A 16,927-nucleotide genomic window follows, 5' to 3' on the forward strand; every position below is an offset into this window, starting at 1 on the left:
CTTTCCTTCACCCCTTCAGTCACTCATTCTTTCACTCATTCGTTCAACAAGTATTTATCAAGTACTACATGCCAGGCACTGCTGTAGGGTCCGGAGATACAAATGAACAGAACAGACAAAAATCCTTTCATTCTGGAGCTCATATTCTTACAAGGAGAGCCAGCCAATAAACAAATAAATAAAGGAAAATATATCTATATCTATCTATCTATATAATCTATAGATACCTATAGCTGTATCTATCTATATAGCTATATAAATTATATAGCTATATAGATAGATACAGATATATATCTCACTCATATGGTGATAAGTACTAAGAAACATGAAGGAGCAGGGTGTAGAAATTGAAGGAGGATGTAGGGGTGTGGGGTATCATAGACAGGGCAGTCAGGGCAGGGAAGCCTCTCTGATTAGATGGCACCTAAGCCAAGATCTGATTAACAGGAGGGCACAAGCCCTCAGACCTGAGGGAGAGACCAGCCAAGCAGAGATGGAAAACCCCCAGTGAGTTTAAGCAAAGGAGTGACATGGTTAGACGTGCCTTACTTACAAAAGGCTTCTCTCTGGTGAGAGAACCTTCCACCATTCATAGATGAGGAAGCTGAGGCTCAGAGAGGCTCAACTCATCTGGTACACTCATCCTGGCAGACAAGTTCTAAGTCTAATTTTATTTCAGCAACTTGAGTTAACTCTCATGTTCTCCCAGCCCACGTAGGAAAAATCTGACCCATGTAGTCCAAAACAAAGCAACGACTGGTGCTGAGTGTTTGACGAGACCTGGTATTCCAGAAAATTCATTCCTTGACCCAGTTTGAAATGCTTGACAAGAGGAAAGATCTACTCACAATCAGAACGTGATCCCGCCCCATTGTGATGACTGTCCGGTTCACCGTGCGAAGAAGCTGGACCATGATTTCTTGGATGTGGTGGTAGGTGAAGGCCTGGAACACAAAACATCTGTGTGACAACCGGGACACTGTATCTGCACACCTATCCCAAAGGACATACAACAGTTGTCAAACATGGTGATCACCAAGATCACCGCCACTACTACCGTCAGCATCAACATCAGCACCATCATCATCATAATCACTGTCGTCCTCGTATCTCCATCGTCATCACCACCTGGCTTTGGGCACCAGGAACTTCACTAACCACCTTAAATATAAGTCAGTGATTAAGAGCTTAAGCTCTGGAATCAGAAACTTATGGTTCAGAATAGTAACTCTGTCAAGAATTATTGTATTATATTGGCTGAGTTACCTAACTTCTCTGAACCTTGGTTTCTTCATCTGTGTAACAGGATCTAACCTGGAATAAGGAGGGGATTTGATGCAGGAAATTGGCTATACAGGTGATGAAAAAGCTGAGACACCAAAGAAGGTAACTTAGGGATTAGCAACAGCAGGCGGCCACTGTCATCCCTAGGCTGCAGAGACAAATAAAAGGAGGCAGTGTTTCTGAAGCCCGGGACTGGGGTTATGTGATGGAAACTGTAACATGGGAGACCTTTGTGCAGTAGACACCGCATTATCCACCTTGGAGGACATCCACAGTGAGCCAGGTTGTAACATTTATAGGGTTCTGTCCACTTTAAATACAAGTCCCTGAACCTTGGGTAGGACTTACTGATGCTTTTTGAGCATTTTTGGGGGTAGGCAAGGGTTTCATGCATGTTTACCTACACCCTCAGATCCTTTTACCGGCGCAGACTTAAGGCACAGATTTTCATTAATGCACACCTGGGAGAGTGGTCATGGCCAAGAGGAAGGCCCTTGGGATTATAAATGCAGTAGCTCTGTGTCTGAGTTCCAGCTCTGCCCTTGCCAGCTGTGTGACCTCACTTATCATCCTAACCTTTCTGAGCTTCAACTTCCTTATCTATAAACTGTGGAAGGTTCTCTCACCAGTCTTTCAAGGTTGACGTGAACATAAAAGTGATACCTGCCGTGGTGAAAAATACACTCGCCTAATTCCACAGCAGGATAATCTGTAGGTCTGAGATAGATCCTGGACATCTGTGATTTCTGAATTTTATGTGGGTTATTCTGATGGCTGAGAACCATGACACAACACAGTAAAGCTCTAGAAATGAAGGCTTGTATTTGGGAACATCCTGTGACTCCAGGACCTAACCAGACCCTGACATCAAGACAGTGATAAATAAATGGTAGCTGAAAAAGCAGATGACCACTCACTCATTCATAAGTACCTTATTAATCTTTGCTGCATTCAACTTAACTGTGGGTGCCAGTAGTCACAGAAAGCACACTGGGTGGGGAGGGGTTTGTTAAATAAGCACATCTTCTTTTGTTATCTCATTCTCATTCTCCCTCCCCCAACTATGAATCTATTTTCCATTCATTTGTTACATTAACTGTGGTTTGTCTCTTAATGTAACAAATGAATGGAAAATAGATTCATAGTTGGGGGAGGGAGAATGAGATAACAAAAGAAGATGTGCTTATTTAACAAACCCCTCCCCACCCAGTGTGCTTTCTGTGACTACTGGCACCCAAAGACGAATAACCCAGAGCTTGCTTTCTCTCTCTGCCCCAGACTCACTTCTTCTGTATGTTGGCTAATCTCTGATTCCCCAGCCCTGTGGAGCTCACCAGAAGAACCTTTGCCACCAGAGCTTCCATCAGAGCATATATTTTACAGAAACAATTTCTCATACTCCATTAAATCCATCCAGACCTCAATCTCTTGCTAGGTTTGAGCTCCCCCCACCATCCAGCCTTTCCCCACAACTGGCATTTCCTCCTGATGCTCAGTGGTGGGCAAGAGAAAACTGCCCTTTACTTCTTGGCTGCAGGTGAACTTCTCTCCTGACTTCCTTCCCGTTTGTTTCTTCAAGCCTTTTTCCTGACTTAACAGTCTCGTATTTCTTGCATTATACGAACGTGATGCTTATGGTAATAACAACAATAGCTAACTTTCTGTGAGTTCTTACTAAATGCCTGGCACCTCGCTAAACATTTTACTTCCTCTCACAACAAGACTGACGCTGTTATGATCGCCATTGTTCAGATGAGGAAACTGAAGCCAGAGAGGTTAAGTAATTTGTCCAGGGTCACCCAGCCAGAAAGTCAGGGAAAAGAATTCAAACCCAGAAGTCTGGCTCCAGAGCCTGCTCCTCACCCAAACCCCACCCAGGCTGACTGGAACATGATCACAGATCTCTGGTTGTTACTGTGGAGCTTCATTAGCCTCTTTCCATATGTCAAGATAGATAGGTACCCTGCCTTCCATTGAGCCAACTTCCAACTGCTTTCAGTGACTTCTGATCTTTTCTTTCCCTTTTAGAAAATCTTCAGTGCTTTTTTCATTACTCCCTTATCTTCTCTTCATTCCTTTGCAATTTCATCAACCTAAGCCCACTGCAAATTTATATGATAGTTTCCATTTCATGTTATTTTTTTTTTTCAGGATTACATCTCTTCCTTTACCAATACAGATAATAAAACCCTTTTCTCTTGCCCTCCTGCCCGCTGCTTCTTTTAAATAGTCATTTCTTCTTAGTCCAAAGAGTAGCAATTAGACTGCTTGGGAAGTTAGGGATTTAAAAGTCAAAAACTGACAAATTCAATTCATTTCACTCTGAAAGCTCCCAATAAGGGAGGCTGTGTAGCAGAGTGTTCTGGGATCAGACAGATTTGAGTTTGAATCTCAATTCTGCTTATTTGAGCTGGGTGACCTTGAGCAAATTACCTTTCCTCTCTTGAGTTTCAGCCTCTTTATTTATAAAATGTGGCAAACAGTAGAAACCTCAAAGTACTGGTTTGAGGAATAAATAAAGTACTGCAGGGAAAGCCCTCGATACTAAGGGTTGGCACGTAGTAAGCCTTCAATAAGTGGTGGCTGCAACTCACGTTCCCCTAGGTCTGCAGCAGCGTTCCGGCCAGGCTTGCAGATTCCCATCACGTAGCAGAGAGTGCAGCACAAGGCAATGCATAATCTAAACTCTGGATGATATCGAAATGCCGTCCAAAGAATGTATAGCATATATGCAAATGGAAAACTTTCAAGATGATAAACCTGTGCAAAGCAGTAAAAATGCAGCCACAAATCTCCCGCCGTTAATTGATCCACTGTCAGGCAAGTGGAGGGAACCTCCAGGAAAGTGTCTTCTGGGCTCGACTAAACAGTGGCTTATAATTGAAATGACAAAGTCAGTCTTCCTGTTATGGCCCTGGCAAAGAAATTAATCCATCCAACCTAAACACACTGCAAATCGTAGTGACTTTTTTCTTTTAATAATCATAGGCTGTGAGATCTGGAAGGAGCTTGGAGTCCTTTCTTTAAATGAAATCTTATCCATAAACTTACTACAATAACATAGTAAAAGGAGAACTCGAAGTGGGTGGGGCAACCCCTGTCTTCCTAGCTCACCCTAGGCCTGAAGCCAGCCCAAGGACTTTGTAGGATGAGGCTCAAAACTACTGCTTTCCTACAGTATTTCCAGAATTGTAATGGAGCATGCCATATATGAGACGATTTTAAGTAATAATACACAGACACAGCATTTCCTAACTTTGAATCAAATTATGTGAAAGGTATCCCCTTCTTTCATTGTTTTCTTTAACCCTTTCAATAACACCAAGTAGAAAAATTTCTCTTTGGCGCTAATGTGTTTTTAATACCCCTTTAGTTCATGCATGACTCCTTTGTTAATAAAGAGGAAAGTCCTCAGGTTAGAGCAGACAGTACGCAACAGCATCTAGTTAGAACTTAATAAAATTGTTTCATTTTTATTGTGTTTATTTCTAAAGTTATATTTATGGCTAGTGTTTAGGAAAAAGATCCAAAACTTGGAAATAAAGCAAAACGAGTATGCATGGTTTTTATTTTATTTATTTATTTTTTGAGCCTACTATTTTATTTTTGAATTTCTGAATTTTATTTTATTTTTTTATACAGCAGGTTCTGATTAGTCATCCATTTTATACACATCAGTGTATACATGTCAATCCCGATCTCCCAATTCATCCCACCACCACCCCCGCCCCCCAGTCACTTTCCACCCTTGGTGTCCATAAGTTAGTTCTCTACATCTGTGCCTTAATTTCTGCCCTGCAAACCGGTTTATCTGTACCATTTTTCTAGGTTCCACATATATGCGTTAATATGCGATATTTGTTTTTCTCTTTCTGATTTACTTCACTCTGTATGACAGTCTCTAGATTCATCCACGTGTCTACAAATAACCCAGTTTCGTTCCTTTTTGTGGCTGAGTAATGTTCCATTGTACCTATGTACCACACCTTCTTTATCCATTCGTCTGTCGATGGGCATTTAGGTTGCTTCCATGACCTGGCTATTGTAAATAGGGCTGCAATGAACACTGGGGTGCATGTGTCTCTTTGAATTATGATTTTCTCTGGGTATGTGCCCAGTAGTGGGATTGCTGGGTCATATGGTAATTCTATTTTTAGTTTTTTAAGGAACCTCCATACTGTTCTCCATAGTAGCTGTATCAATTTACATTCCCACCAACAGTGCCAGAGGGTTCCCTTTTCTCCACATCCTCTCCAGCATTTGTTGTTTGTAGACTTTCTGATGATGCCCATTCTAACTGGTGTGAGGTGATACCTCATGGTAGTTTTGATTTGCACTTCTCTAATAATTAGCGGTGTCGAGCAGCTTTTCATGTGCCTGTTGTCCATCTGTATGTCCTCTTTGAAGAAATGTCTATTTAGGTCTTCTGCCCATTTTTTGATTGGGTTGTTTGTTTTTTTAATATTGAGCTGCATGAGCTGTTTATATATTTTGGAGATTAATCCTCATGGTTTTTAAATAGAGTATTTCTGATAAGCCCATACTGGGGGAGAGGAGGAAGGTGCTCTTACCCTCTCAGGAAATGTATCTTTATTTGATTAACCATCTACGATTGATTAGAAACCAGAAATATCATAGCTATATAAAGATGGAGGTTGACTTGTAGAAAAATGACCAAATGTGATTTTGTTTTGTTTTGTTTTTTTGCTGGTTCTCTAAAGGTTCTACTGATCTGTAGAATTTTGTCTTACTGTAAGGACAATTTTCTATAAGCATCTCTTCTCCCACAGAAAAATCAAGAACTCTAAATACTTTTAAATCAGCTCTTTCATTGTTCAGCTTGCTCCCTAGTTTATCAAATACAACTTTGATACATGCTATCTAACTGTATAAGATGATATTTTTTACCGTCTGAGGGCTCTACGTTATACAAGTGATGCTGACTACTTAATGGCAGTGATGTAAATTTCTTTATTTTTATCAAAGTTACAAATGTATGTAGTTTAAAAACATTCTCCAAGGTTCATTAAAAAAACAAAACAACAAAACAGCAGTGCCTCACCTTCTCCTCGCCAGGGGAACTTCTTTACTTCTTTTAGCTAACGTAGTTGTTATTTTGGTATTTATGACCATGTTGCCAGTAACAAACTTACTTTTTTTTTCAGCAAATGTCTTCCTCTTTCTGGTATTGTCTGTAAACCCTCCACCATGTAAGACAAGGATTTCACTGTTGTTTCCCCCTCTGCCCCATTAGGCCCTGGCATCCTTCCCATTTCTCCTTCTTCCCATACAGCTATACTGTAATTCTGGTTTGATCAGTAGTTGGTGTTTAAAATGTTTTGTAAACTATGACCAATTCCCATTTCTTGTACAACTTTTCATTTCCCAAAATGAAAAAAGAAATTTTGGGGAAAAAAAATCAGATATTCCTTTTAGTTCTTCGGATGATTGTTTTTAAACTATCTTTTCCCTAATTCATGATTGCCTCTTCTCCTATTTTTCAAAATTCTCTCTGCCTATTTTTAAGTTTGCTTTGCCTCATGGAGTCACTGTTTTCCTCCAAGTTACTCGTCTTCTGTTTGCCTGTTTTGCACTCTCTCTTTCTTGTTAGAGTTCTTCCTTAGTTCTCTGTAACTGGTGGTGGTAGGTCACATTTCAGTGCGGGTGACTTGAAGGCTGTTTGCCAACTCTGGGCATATGAGTAGAGCTTGTGGTCTGGGAGCTTCACTGCAGGGTGATCTGGTTGGGACAGTTAGTAGGAGAGGCTCAAGTATCAGTATATACAAGTTTTTCTTCTGGATCAGTCTGGGCTGGTCAGATTACACAGACAAGAATTCTGATTTCTCTTGCCTGAAGGGTTAAGACCTGGCTGCCAGCATTCCAGGAGCTGAGTGGGAGGAAAGTGCTAGAACCTTCAGCTTCCAGGACACATACTTTGGTTAAAAGCTTATTTTGAGTATGGCATCACTGTCTTCGATTTTGCCTGGTGTACGCTACTCCAGATGCCCGCTGTTTTATCCTCTTTATAGAATAAATCTCCAGTGACCCAGATGCATGGAGTCAGGCTGCTTCTTACACAGACTTGCAACTGATCCTACTTGTTTGAACTCCTCTCCTTCATCCCACCTCCAGCGGCACCCGGTACTACCATTACCTGAAACTTTGGGGGAATCTTTGCTTTAGGTTGGAAGAGTTTTCAGCTTTCCCCACTGCTGGCTTATGAATCACCCTTCTTGGGTCTGCTGCGTCATTTCTTACTTTTCCACTTGATATCTACCTTCCTTTTAAAAAAACTCCCTTTAATATTTTTCAGTAGGTTTTTAACAGGGACCAAAATATATAACTATGTTTTATCTACCATCTTTTCAGGGATTTCTACCCTAAAATTTCATGTTTAAGTGTTTATAAGTGAGCTGATTTAATTAGAAATATTAAAAGTACATGGGATAATGGTTAAATAACAAAAATGAGATTGTGCAATACGAATGTCTGAAGCTTTGAAAAGAGTTCTAACCCAGCTCCTAATTTTACAGAAAGAAAAACTTCCATTTTTTTTTTGGAGGGGGTGTGACAGTATAAGGTCATGTGACCAGTGACAAGTCGTGTCATTAGAGCTAGAATGAAAAATCAGTTCTGCTGAGCAAGGTCCAGCCAACTGTCCCCTCTGCTCCAGCATGCGAACAGTCTTGGTCCTTGTGTTCATGCCAAGGACAATCCCAGCTCCTCTTTTCAGTATTAAGATGAAGAATACCAGGTCACAGCTACAGAGTTAAATCCAACGACCTTCTTTGTTCGTTTAGCAAAAGAGAAATAATGCATATTCTGACCATGACATCTATGGCCACTACAATTTTTCTCTGCTCTGTGTTCCTATATAAGTCTTTTCAACCTCATTCTTATCTTGAAGGCACCACAAACACTCACCTAGAAAGAAAATATCCTAAACTCCAAAAGATAGTATCAGCCATCACCTAAAGCAGAGTCGCCCTCTCTCTTTTTTTTGGCTCCTGGAGGTGATGTGGTTTTCTCATGAGTTCTGGGTTTAATGCTAGTTTATTTCCTCCTGTGTGAACTGGTTTCCATCCTGAAAGACTTGACTTCACTGCACAACAGCTTATTGTGTGAAGCAAGCAACAGAGGCAGCTGACGACTCAAGAGAAGTGGGAGTCGGGGTCAGTGCAGTCGGGCGGGGGGGCTTTGCTGCACCCCATCATCTCTGACTCTCCTACCCACTGGACCACGCCCCCCCCCCCACTTCCCAGGTAGGACTTGGACAATGCCTTCATGTGGTCATGAGTGTCTGCACCGTGGGTTAGCTTTCTCTAGAAGGGGAGAGTCTGAGTTGGTGGTAGAGGGAGATAATAAAGGAAAAGAAGATGTGGGTCCTCATTCTCACGCTGCTGTTACCTGACAACCTTGAGGTCATCCTATAAGCTAGAAGCTGTGCATGTAGACTTGACATCTATGATCTCATTTAGTTTTTTAAAAAAAATCCAGTGAAGCCCCAGATGTGAAATATGAGGGTAAGAGAAGCTTAGTCACTTGCCCAGGAATTATCCACTCACTGGGGGCCAAGCCTGAACCCAAGCTCAGCTCTGTCTAATTCCACGCTCTTTCCCTGATACGAAGTGCAGTGGTGCTGGGAGGTGGGAGATGCTTCAGGTCCTCCAAAATCTCTCTGGCAATGATTCTCAGGGTTACGAAAATACAGAGTCTCTCCTCGCACAGAGGTTATGGAGCTACCACTAATTATGCTCCTTTCTTCTGTTGGTCAACCTTACATCTCTGAGCCTCAGTTTCCTCATCTGTACACAGGCATAACCGCACCCACAGGATCAGAATTATCTTGAGAATCTCATGATTCTCTGCAGGTATTTCTAACACTGATCACTAATATTTTTTGAGCTTTTACTACATGTTGTGCATACATTACCTTAAGGAATTCTGCAAGCCCCTCCCTATGAAATGCAGGAAATACTTCTATTATCCCAGATTTACAGATGAGGAAATAGACTCTGGCTGTGGTCACACACCATGTAAATGCTGATCCAAGTTCCAGCCCAGGCCTGTCTGACTCCAGAGTCCAGGCTTCTAACTGCCACTGCCTCCATCTTTTAGGATCACAGAAATGAATGGATGCAGCAGCACTCTGCAGATGATAAATCATTCAGCAAATTTGTCCAAAGTAAATAATAACACAAACATTTGTGTGCACAGCTGTTTAGAGCATATTGTATTGCTTCTAATACCCAAATGTAGCAAGCAAGATAAATGTCCCCAAATCAGGGATCCTGTTACATCAATGATGGCTTAGCCACACAGTGGAGTAGGAGAGCATAGACGTTCCTTGATCTGGAAAGACAGCCTTAATATATCAGTAAGAGGAGACGATAGAGCACCACATGTGATAGAAGCTCAGTTATGTTTTTGAAAACTACTTTCTATGTCCAAAAGGTCTGGAAAATGAATAGGAAATCATTAAACCGGGAGAAGGGGGAGAGATGTGAGGTTAAAGGGATAAGTTACTTGCTATGGTTTGTTGGGCATCTTCACAGTCATCATGTATAGTAACAAAGAAAATAGAACTATTGCCCAATTGGAACAAAATGAAAGTCCGTCTACACACCTAAGGAATCATATCACAGAGGACTGAGTGGATACCTATCAGGGACTGCAGTGTGCTGCAGGCAGCCCTGTGTTCAGAGGCGAGGGTGCTTCCCCTCCGGAGGGCTCCCACCCTGTGCTAGCGTGGCCATGGAGTCTCAGGGCTCACATGCTGGAGGGCTGTTGTCAACGCTACCGAGCGGACAGAGAAGAACTACAAAGTCACGTGGGTTAACACTGTTGTAGAAGGCGCAACTATGAAATATTTTATTCCATTTATCAGATGCTTTTAACTTCCATTTCCTGGCAGGTGAAAGAAGAATCTACTTAAAGCAACCAGAAAAAAAAAAATGACAAAACCATCACCTCCCACAGAAAAATCCCATTGTGCCTAGAGAGAAATGTTGCTTTTATTCAGATCCTGCAAGTTGCTCTGTGGGGTTTTTATTAAAATACACTCTGAAATCTCCAACCTACAGCCTAGAATGGAAAAAATGAAACTCCCAAGGTCTATGAGTCCAACATCTTAATGCTGATGAATGGAGGCTGGTTGGAGCCATTTGTGAAGATGTTCCTTGGAGATACTCCACTTTTGGGTTTTGTTCTTCAAAAAACAGGAGGGATCTACGGGGATTGTGTAAGGAAAAATGGATATAGAACACAACTAACATATGTTGAATTCATACTATGTGCCAGGCAATGGGCTATGTGCTTTGTATTTATTATCTCACCACATCTTGACCAAAACCCTGGGAATAAGTATTACCCTATTTTAAGATGTAAAATAAGATCCATTCTAATCTGATTATTATTACCATTCAGTATATACCGAGCACTTAATATATGCCAGATACTATTTATAAGTTCTTTACATGAATATCTCAGCTAATTCACAGAATAATCTTATCAATGTACTACACTGGCTCTCCCCATGTTACAGATGAGAAAATTCAGAGGTTTATGAAACTTGTCCAAAGTCACAGAACTGTAGGTCGTGGAACTGGATTTGAATCCATGTCCTCTTGGTTGCAAGGCTCCTGTGTTGTATACATGGCTATTTATAGCAATTTTGTATTGTTTGTAATAGCTAAATGTAACAAGGAAGATAAATTTGCAAATGGCCCGCCAGCAATGGGCACCTTTAAGGTCTCCACTGTAGAAATGGGGTCTGTGAACTATTTATAATATTTTTTAAAAATTAACAGAAATTGGGCCTCCCTGGTGGCGCAGTGGTTGAGAGTCCGCCTGCCGATGCAGGGGATACGGGTTCGTGCCCCGGTCTGGGAGGATCCCATATGCCGCGGAGCGGCTGGGCCCGTGAGCCATGGCCGCTGGGCCTGCGCATCCGGAGGCTGTGCTCCGCAACGGGAGAGGCCACAACAGTGAGAGGCCCGCATACCGCAAAAAAAAAAAAAAAAAATTAACAGAAATTGTACACTCACTCGTTTTCAGTGTTATTACATTGGCTTAGGGCAATGTCAAAATTCCTTGTTTGAATGAGAATAAGATAAACTCCAGATAGGAAGGCTGTTTAACTCTACTGGTTTAGAAAATTCAGAAGGCGCTTATATATTACCCTTTTTTTAATGAGTAAATAAATTATCTAATGTTTAATATATTTTGCTTGTTCAGGAGACAATGTATTTTATGCCTCCATCAGAATATGGTAAGGAGTGGTGGAAAAAACCCTGGTGGTGAAGATCTTTGCTCCTATTTATCCAGAAAGTCATTCAAATATGGTTCCACCCCTCCATGCCCTGACTACACAGTAAGCTTTCTCCCTCCATTCCTGCTCTCCTCTCTCTCTCCCCTTTCACTAGCAGTCTGGCATTTCTCTTCTGCTTCCTTCTGCTTCATGCCTCTGCTTTGTCACCAGCCTTCACCCACCATCCTGGGATGGCTTTAGCCACAGGCAAAGAAGGTACCTATTCAGACCAGAATGATTCTCCCCCACCCCAAATGATTTCCCAAATATGCCTCCAACTATTTGTTGATATTTGAGGTTCCATGAATAAAATGTCATTCTTTGACTGAAGGCTAATTCTCTCCTGTTAAAATGAGGCTCCAAATGAGAGCATTAGAATACTAGACTATAAGCTCCTCTGAGGTAAAAGTCATAACATATCCACTCCTACCTGACCCCCCTTCATGGCTGAACAAATAGATTGTGAATCACCTGTGAGATCCTTGAGGACAGAGATTAGGTCTGTGTCATTATTTTAGGGTCAACACCTAGCACAAATATCTGACACACAAGAAGTAATTACCACATTTTTATTAAGGGGATGCAGATTTCGTTTAATTAATTAATTAGAAAAGCGAATACGAGATGTCAGATAATTGTTGTAGAGAGTAAGGAGAGATTCTTAGATAAGGGGATGAAATCAGAATGTCGAATCTAGAAGCTTCTGGGCATGGACTTCCTCAACTGTATGGGCCATACAGCTTGACCCCACACAAATGACTAAGGGGTTCTTAGACAAGCTGAGAGTGGAATCAAAATACATACACAATCTTCTAACCTCCTTCCCACAGTGAAAATGTCCCTAATCCTCCCGACAAAGAATATAGATACCAGACAGCTCGTCTGGTGGTGACTGATCTAGTCTCCTCAGCAGGGTCTCCCCAAATCAAAACTCTACTGTCCTCTTTTTTTTAATGGACTCTCTGCCCCACAGATCCCTCCCAAATCAGGCAGGCACAAAACTGAGCTCAGAAAGAGGTCTCATGAAACATCCCAGGATCCTGTGTCTCAGCCAGAATTCAGAGCCCGCGCTCACTGACAAGTCTTAAAGATCAATTAGGCCAGAAACGTTAGAAAAATTACCACCAACAGGAGGAGACTTTAAAATCTTACCCTTGAACCTGTTGCTTTGCCTGGAGGGGATGGAGGAAGTAGGCCAATCTTAAATGCAAGAGAATTGGCCGGAAAAGGGCAATAAATCTGAGGAATGAATGTGCATCCTCTGATCTACATGTGCAGTTACACAGACATCAATGTTGTCTTTTCAGTTAAGATTGGATAGAATTAAAACTCTCCCTGGAAACTCATCTCTAGAAGGAACGAGCAACACAAAACTTGTGCCGCTCTCCATGGTGCTGATAAAATCCTTCCTCCTAGAACAAAGGCATTTTCCTCATCTGGAGAAGGTAGAGTTCAATCTCTCTCCCCCTCCCTCTCTCTCTTTCTCTCTTTCTCCCCTCACTGACCCCCAGAGCATATGCGTGTGTCTGTTTTAATGTTCATAAAGCATGCGTGATTGTCTTCACTGTTCCCAAATTGTAATGATGATTTCAAATATTTTTAAAGTTCTATCACAGAGCTAATATTTACTTTCATCCCCAGCCAACTCTTTTCAGAAAGTTTAGGTTGTGTGCTTCCTCCTCCTTCACTATCTCTCTCTGACCGCTATGTATCTACAATAAATTTGAAAGAGGAAGAACGAGTTTATTCTTCTGATTTACTCCAAAATTTCCAATTTGATCTATGGTTTCTGGTGGCTTTCTGGAAAAGAAGAAGGCCATCTATTTCCTGGTCTCCATAATATACTCAGTGCCCTCCACTTTAATCCCTGGCTCTGATCCTTCCCTGACCAGTGGCAAGCAGGGAAGTCCTGCTTCTGAGTATTCAGTCCCTTTTTATTCTCAACGAGGGAGAGTCTAGCATAATTCATTAGTATAACCAACTCATCTTGAACGAAATGCAAGTGTTTAGTCCTAGAAGTACATTGAGTTCCTTCCTGATAAGTGTGTAGCATCTAGCAGTAGTCTTGCGCTCCCAGTGCTCCTAGTTCTGGGTGATTTTTAATCTTCCCTTAATCACAATGTCATCACGAGGCAGAGTTCACCTCACCTTAGCCTTGGACTGCAAACAGCTCCTTCAAGGGGTTGTCTTCTGTGTCTGGTGTAGTTTTGCTTCTCCCAGGTCCTAACCCAGCCACCCTTGGTCAGCTCATTCTTCCAACAGAGAGGAACCTGAAGGCCTTTAAGAGCAGGTTTTTACCTGTGTCTGCGATGCCCTTCTACCCCTGGCCACCTGCCAATCAGGTGACTCAGCAGTCAAAAAACCCAGCTCAATCATCACCTTTGGGAAGCCTTTTCTGACTCAATCACTCTAAACTCCCACTTCACCCCAGGCAGGATTAGCTGTTGTTCTTTTTGGGTGCCCACAAAACCTTATTCATACTTCCCAAAACTAAGGGACGACGTATTTCAATTGTGAATGACCAAAGTGCGGTATCTGCTTGACACAGAGGAAGCTCAAAGTACATGAATGAATATACAAAATGAATGTGTCAGTACATAGAAGGATGGTTGGACAGATGGATGGAAGGATGAATGGATGGATGAATGATATCACCTAAATTTACATCTTATCAATTCAGAGTTTGATGCAAAATATCAGATGTGTTATCTATTCTCAAAGAACAAAGATGCTGACAATTTCTTTCCTTCTTTTTCTTATATGAAGGCACCATCTCCTCTTCTTCTTTCACTTTGTACCCTGTAACTAAGAGGATGTGGTGTTGTAGCTTGCCTTTCAGAATGGGTTTCAAGCAGATAAATATTTAGTCTTCTAGGGGTCGTTTGGAAGTTTGGAAGATTATAACTACTCCTCTCCAACCTTCCCTGAATCATGTCATTCCTTGCCCCCAGATATAAAAACATCTCTTCTGTTTCCTAAAGACTGACTCTACTCACAGAAAAAAAAAAAAGTACTCCCCTTTCCACGGAGGTTGCTTTCAAACTCTGCTTATGAGGTTTCTAGTGCCTCTCCATAAGGTTCTTTGAGGCACAGCTGCCTTGTTACCTACTCACAGCTACAGTGATGCTTGTCAAGCCAGAGGGGGACATAAAAAAATATCAGCTTTGCCTGCATTTTTACATTTCTGATCCCTCACAAAAATGTACAGGAAAAATTATAATGTCTAACAAAATCAACTATCCCTTTATCCATTCAGTATACTTCTAAATTACACAGAGTAGTTATTTAAAGTCATTATTTATTGCACAAATATTACCAGGAACAAAAGTGACATAATATACCCATAATCCAGCCCTGAAACATATCTAAATCCTTCTTCTATGATGCCTTCAAGCTCTCATGCTTGAGAAATCCCTCTGCAGCTTGCAGACAATTTGTGTTCTGCTTTTTCCAGTTAACATGGCATAGCATTTTTATTAATATACTTGATGGCCAAGGGAAGTCTGTTTTTACCTACCCCTTAAGGAGGTGTAGGGGAAACGTTTAGATTTAGACAGATTGAATTCTGACTCTGCTGCTAATTTGCTGTTTGCTCATCAGTAACAGGGCATGATAATGGCTTACTCACAAGATTATGGTAAGAGTTGATTTCTGTATATAAGGTCCTTGACAAAGCATCTGGCTTATAGCAAACCTTCATTTATGGGTGACTCACAAATAACAGTAATACTTTTAAAACATTAATCTATCATGAATTAGAAAATAAAGTATGTATGAGTAATTAAGATAAGACACGAGATTGAATTCAAATAAATTCAACCTTTGGGCAAGATCCCCAGAACATTGAGAGTTTATATTCATTCACCTGAAATTAGAGAGACTTCGGTGGAAAAGCTTGAAAATAACTGAAATCCATCATCACTCTTTCACAGATATACTTGAGTGACCTGCCTCAGATCACACAGACTGTCACAGAACTAGAGCTGGATACAGAACTCACATGGTCTCAAAAACTGTTGCAGGTTCTGATATCAAATATCACCTCCCTGTCACCATCACCTCAACCAATGCAGCATGGAAAGCAGACATCATTAATGAATTAATCAAATACTTTTTGAGGGATTAATTCAGGGCAAGAGGGAAGGAAAGAAGAAACACATACTGAGTATCAACATGGTAGCCACGGCTAATAAAATATGAAGCTGAGGCTCAGGGAGGGCATACAGCTTCCCCAAGATCACACAGCTAGCTAGTGGTGAAGCTGGGATTTGAATCCGTGGTCTATGTGTCTCCAAAGTTCATAATCTTTCAAATAGAATTTAACTCAATGAAAACCAACAGGTATTTCTGACTGCACAGTCTGTACCAGGTGCTATGTTAGGATATGGCAGTGAACAATATAGATGCAGTCCCTGCATCCATGAGGCTTAAAAGACACTTCAAAGGTGAGCAAAATGTGATGAGAGTCAGGTAAGGTGAAGTACCTACCATCTCTGTAAACTATTCATGTGATATGGACACATAAATATGAGCCTCTACCCTCTGTCCAGAGTTCAGTTACACTATAGGTTAATTAAATATGCTCAAACAGGCTGGCCTGGCAATTTGACCACCATTATTCTTCTGCATTATTTCTGTGGGAAAATGCATGCTGAATTCTAAACTGATATATAACAACTTTGGGAGCACAACAGTACTCAAAGTTAGTACCTGCTTTTTATCTGAGGTTTTAATGCAACAGCAGCAGATTTACCTTTCTCATTAGGTTCTTCTGAGTATAAAAAATAAAATTAGTGTCAGCATGTATTTCTAGAAAGTAGACTAATTGAAGATAGGAGGATCAATCAAACCACAAAGATTAATTATTGAGTATCTTCTTGGAATTGGGCACTATGCCCAGGCAATGTACAAATATAGAAAAAAATATAAGACCGAATCAGCCCTATCCATGGAGAGTCTGTAAACCAGCTATAGGACACCCACACAAGAGCACTTCCAGTAAATGGTAGTCTATGTCAAAATTCTAGGAGACAGGGGTAAATACATGTCTTCGAAATGGGCTGGGGGGTCAGAGATAAGGAGAATTAACCCAGGCTTCAAAATAGCTCTGATCTGGATATTCAGAGAGAGCTCATGGTGGCAGTAGGGGGAATGTTAACCATGGAGAAAGGTGCAGGGCAAGTGTGCCCCCTAAAATGAACAGACCATTGAGGCCACGGACTGGAGCTGGGAGTACTGGGAAATAGGTCTCAGAGGTAGTTGTAAAGGAGGGAGCATTTTGTCTTAATCACCTTTGCCTCCCGCCCCCATGCCTAGAACGGTGCCTGACAAACA

At 41.4% G+C, this 16,927-nt stretch overlaps 1 protein-coding gene across 1 annotated transcript in view; it reads right to left on the reverse strand.

The window, feature by feature from the left end:
- The window catches only part of DOCK2 (dedicator of cytokinesis 2), a 416,115-nt gene that overhangs the window by 241,723 nt on the left and 157,465 nt on the right, over positions 1-16,927 (reverse strand). Inside the window, exon 27 of the mRNA XM_081230991.1 lies at positions 849-944. Within this exon, the coding sequence (XP_081087117.1) occupies positions 849-944 (96 nt within the window). The remainder of the gene's footprint in view (positions 1-848; positions 945-16,927) is intronic.

This window comes from Mesoplodon bidens, assembly GCF_964165515.1.
Source record: "Mesoplodon bidens genome assembly, chromosome: 4".
NCBI lineage: Eukaryota > Metazoa > Chordata > Mammalia > Artiodactyla > Ziphiidae > Mesoplodon > Mesoplodon bidens.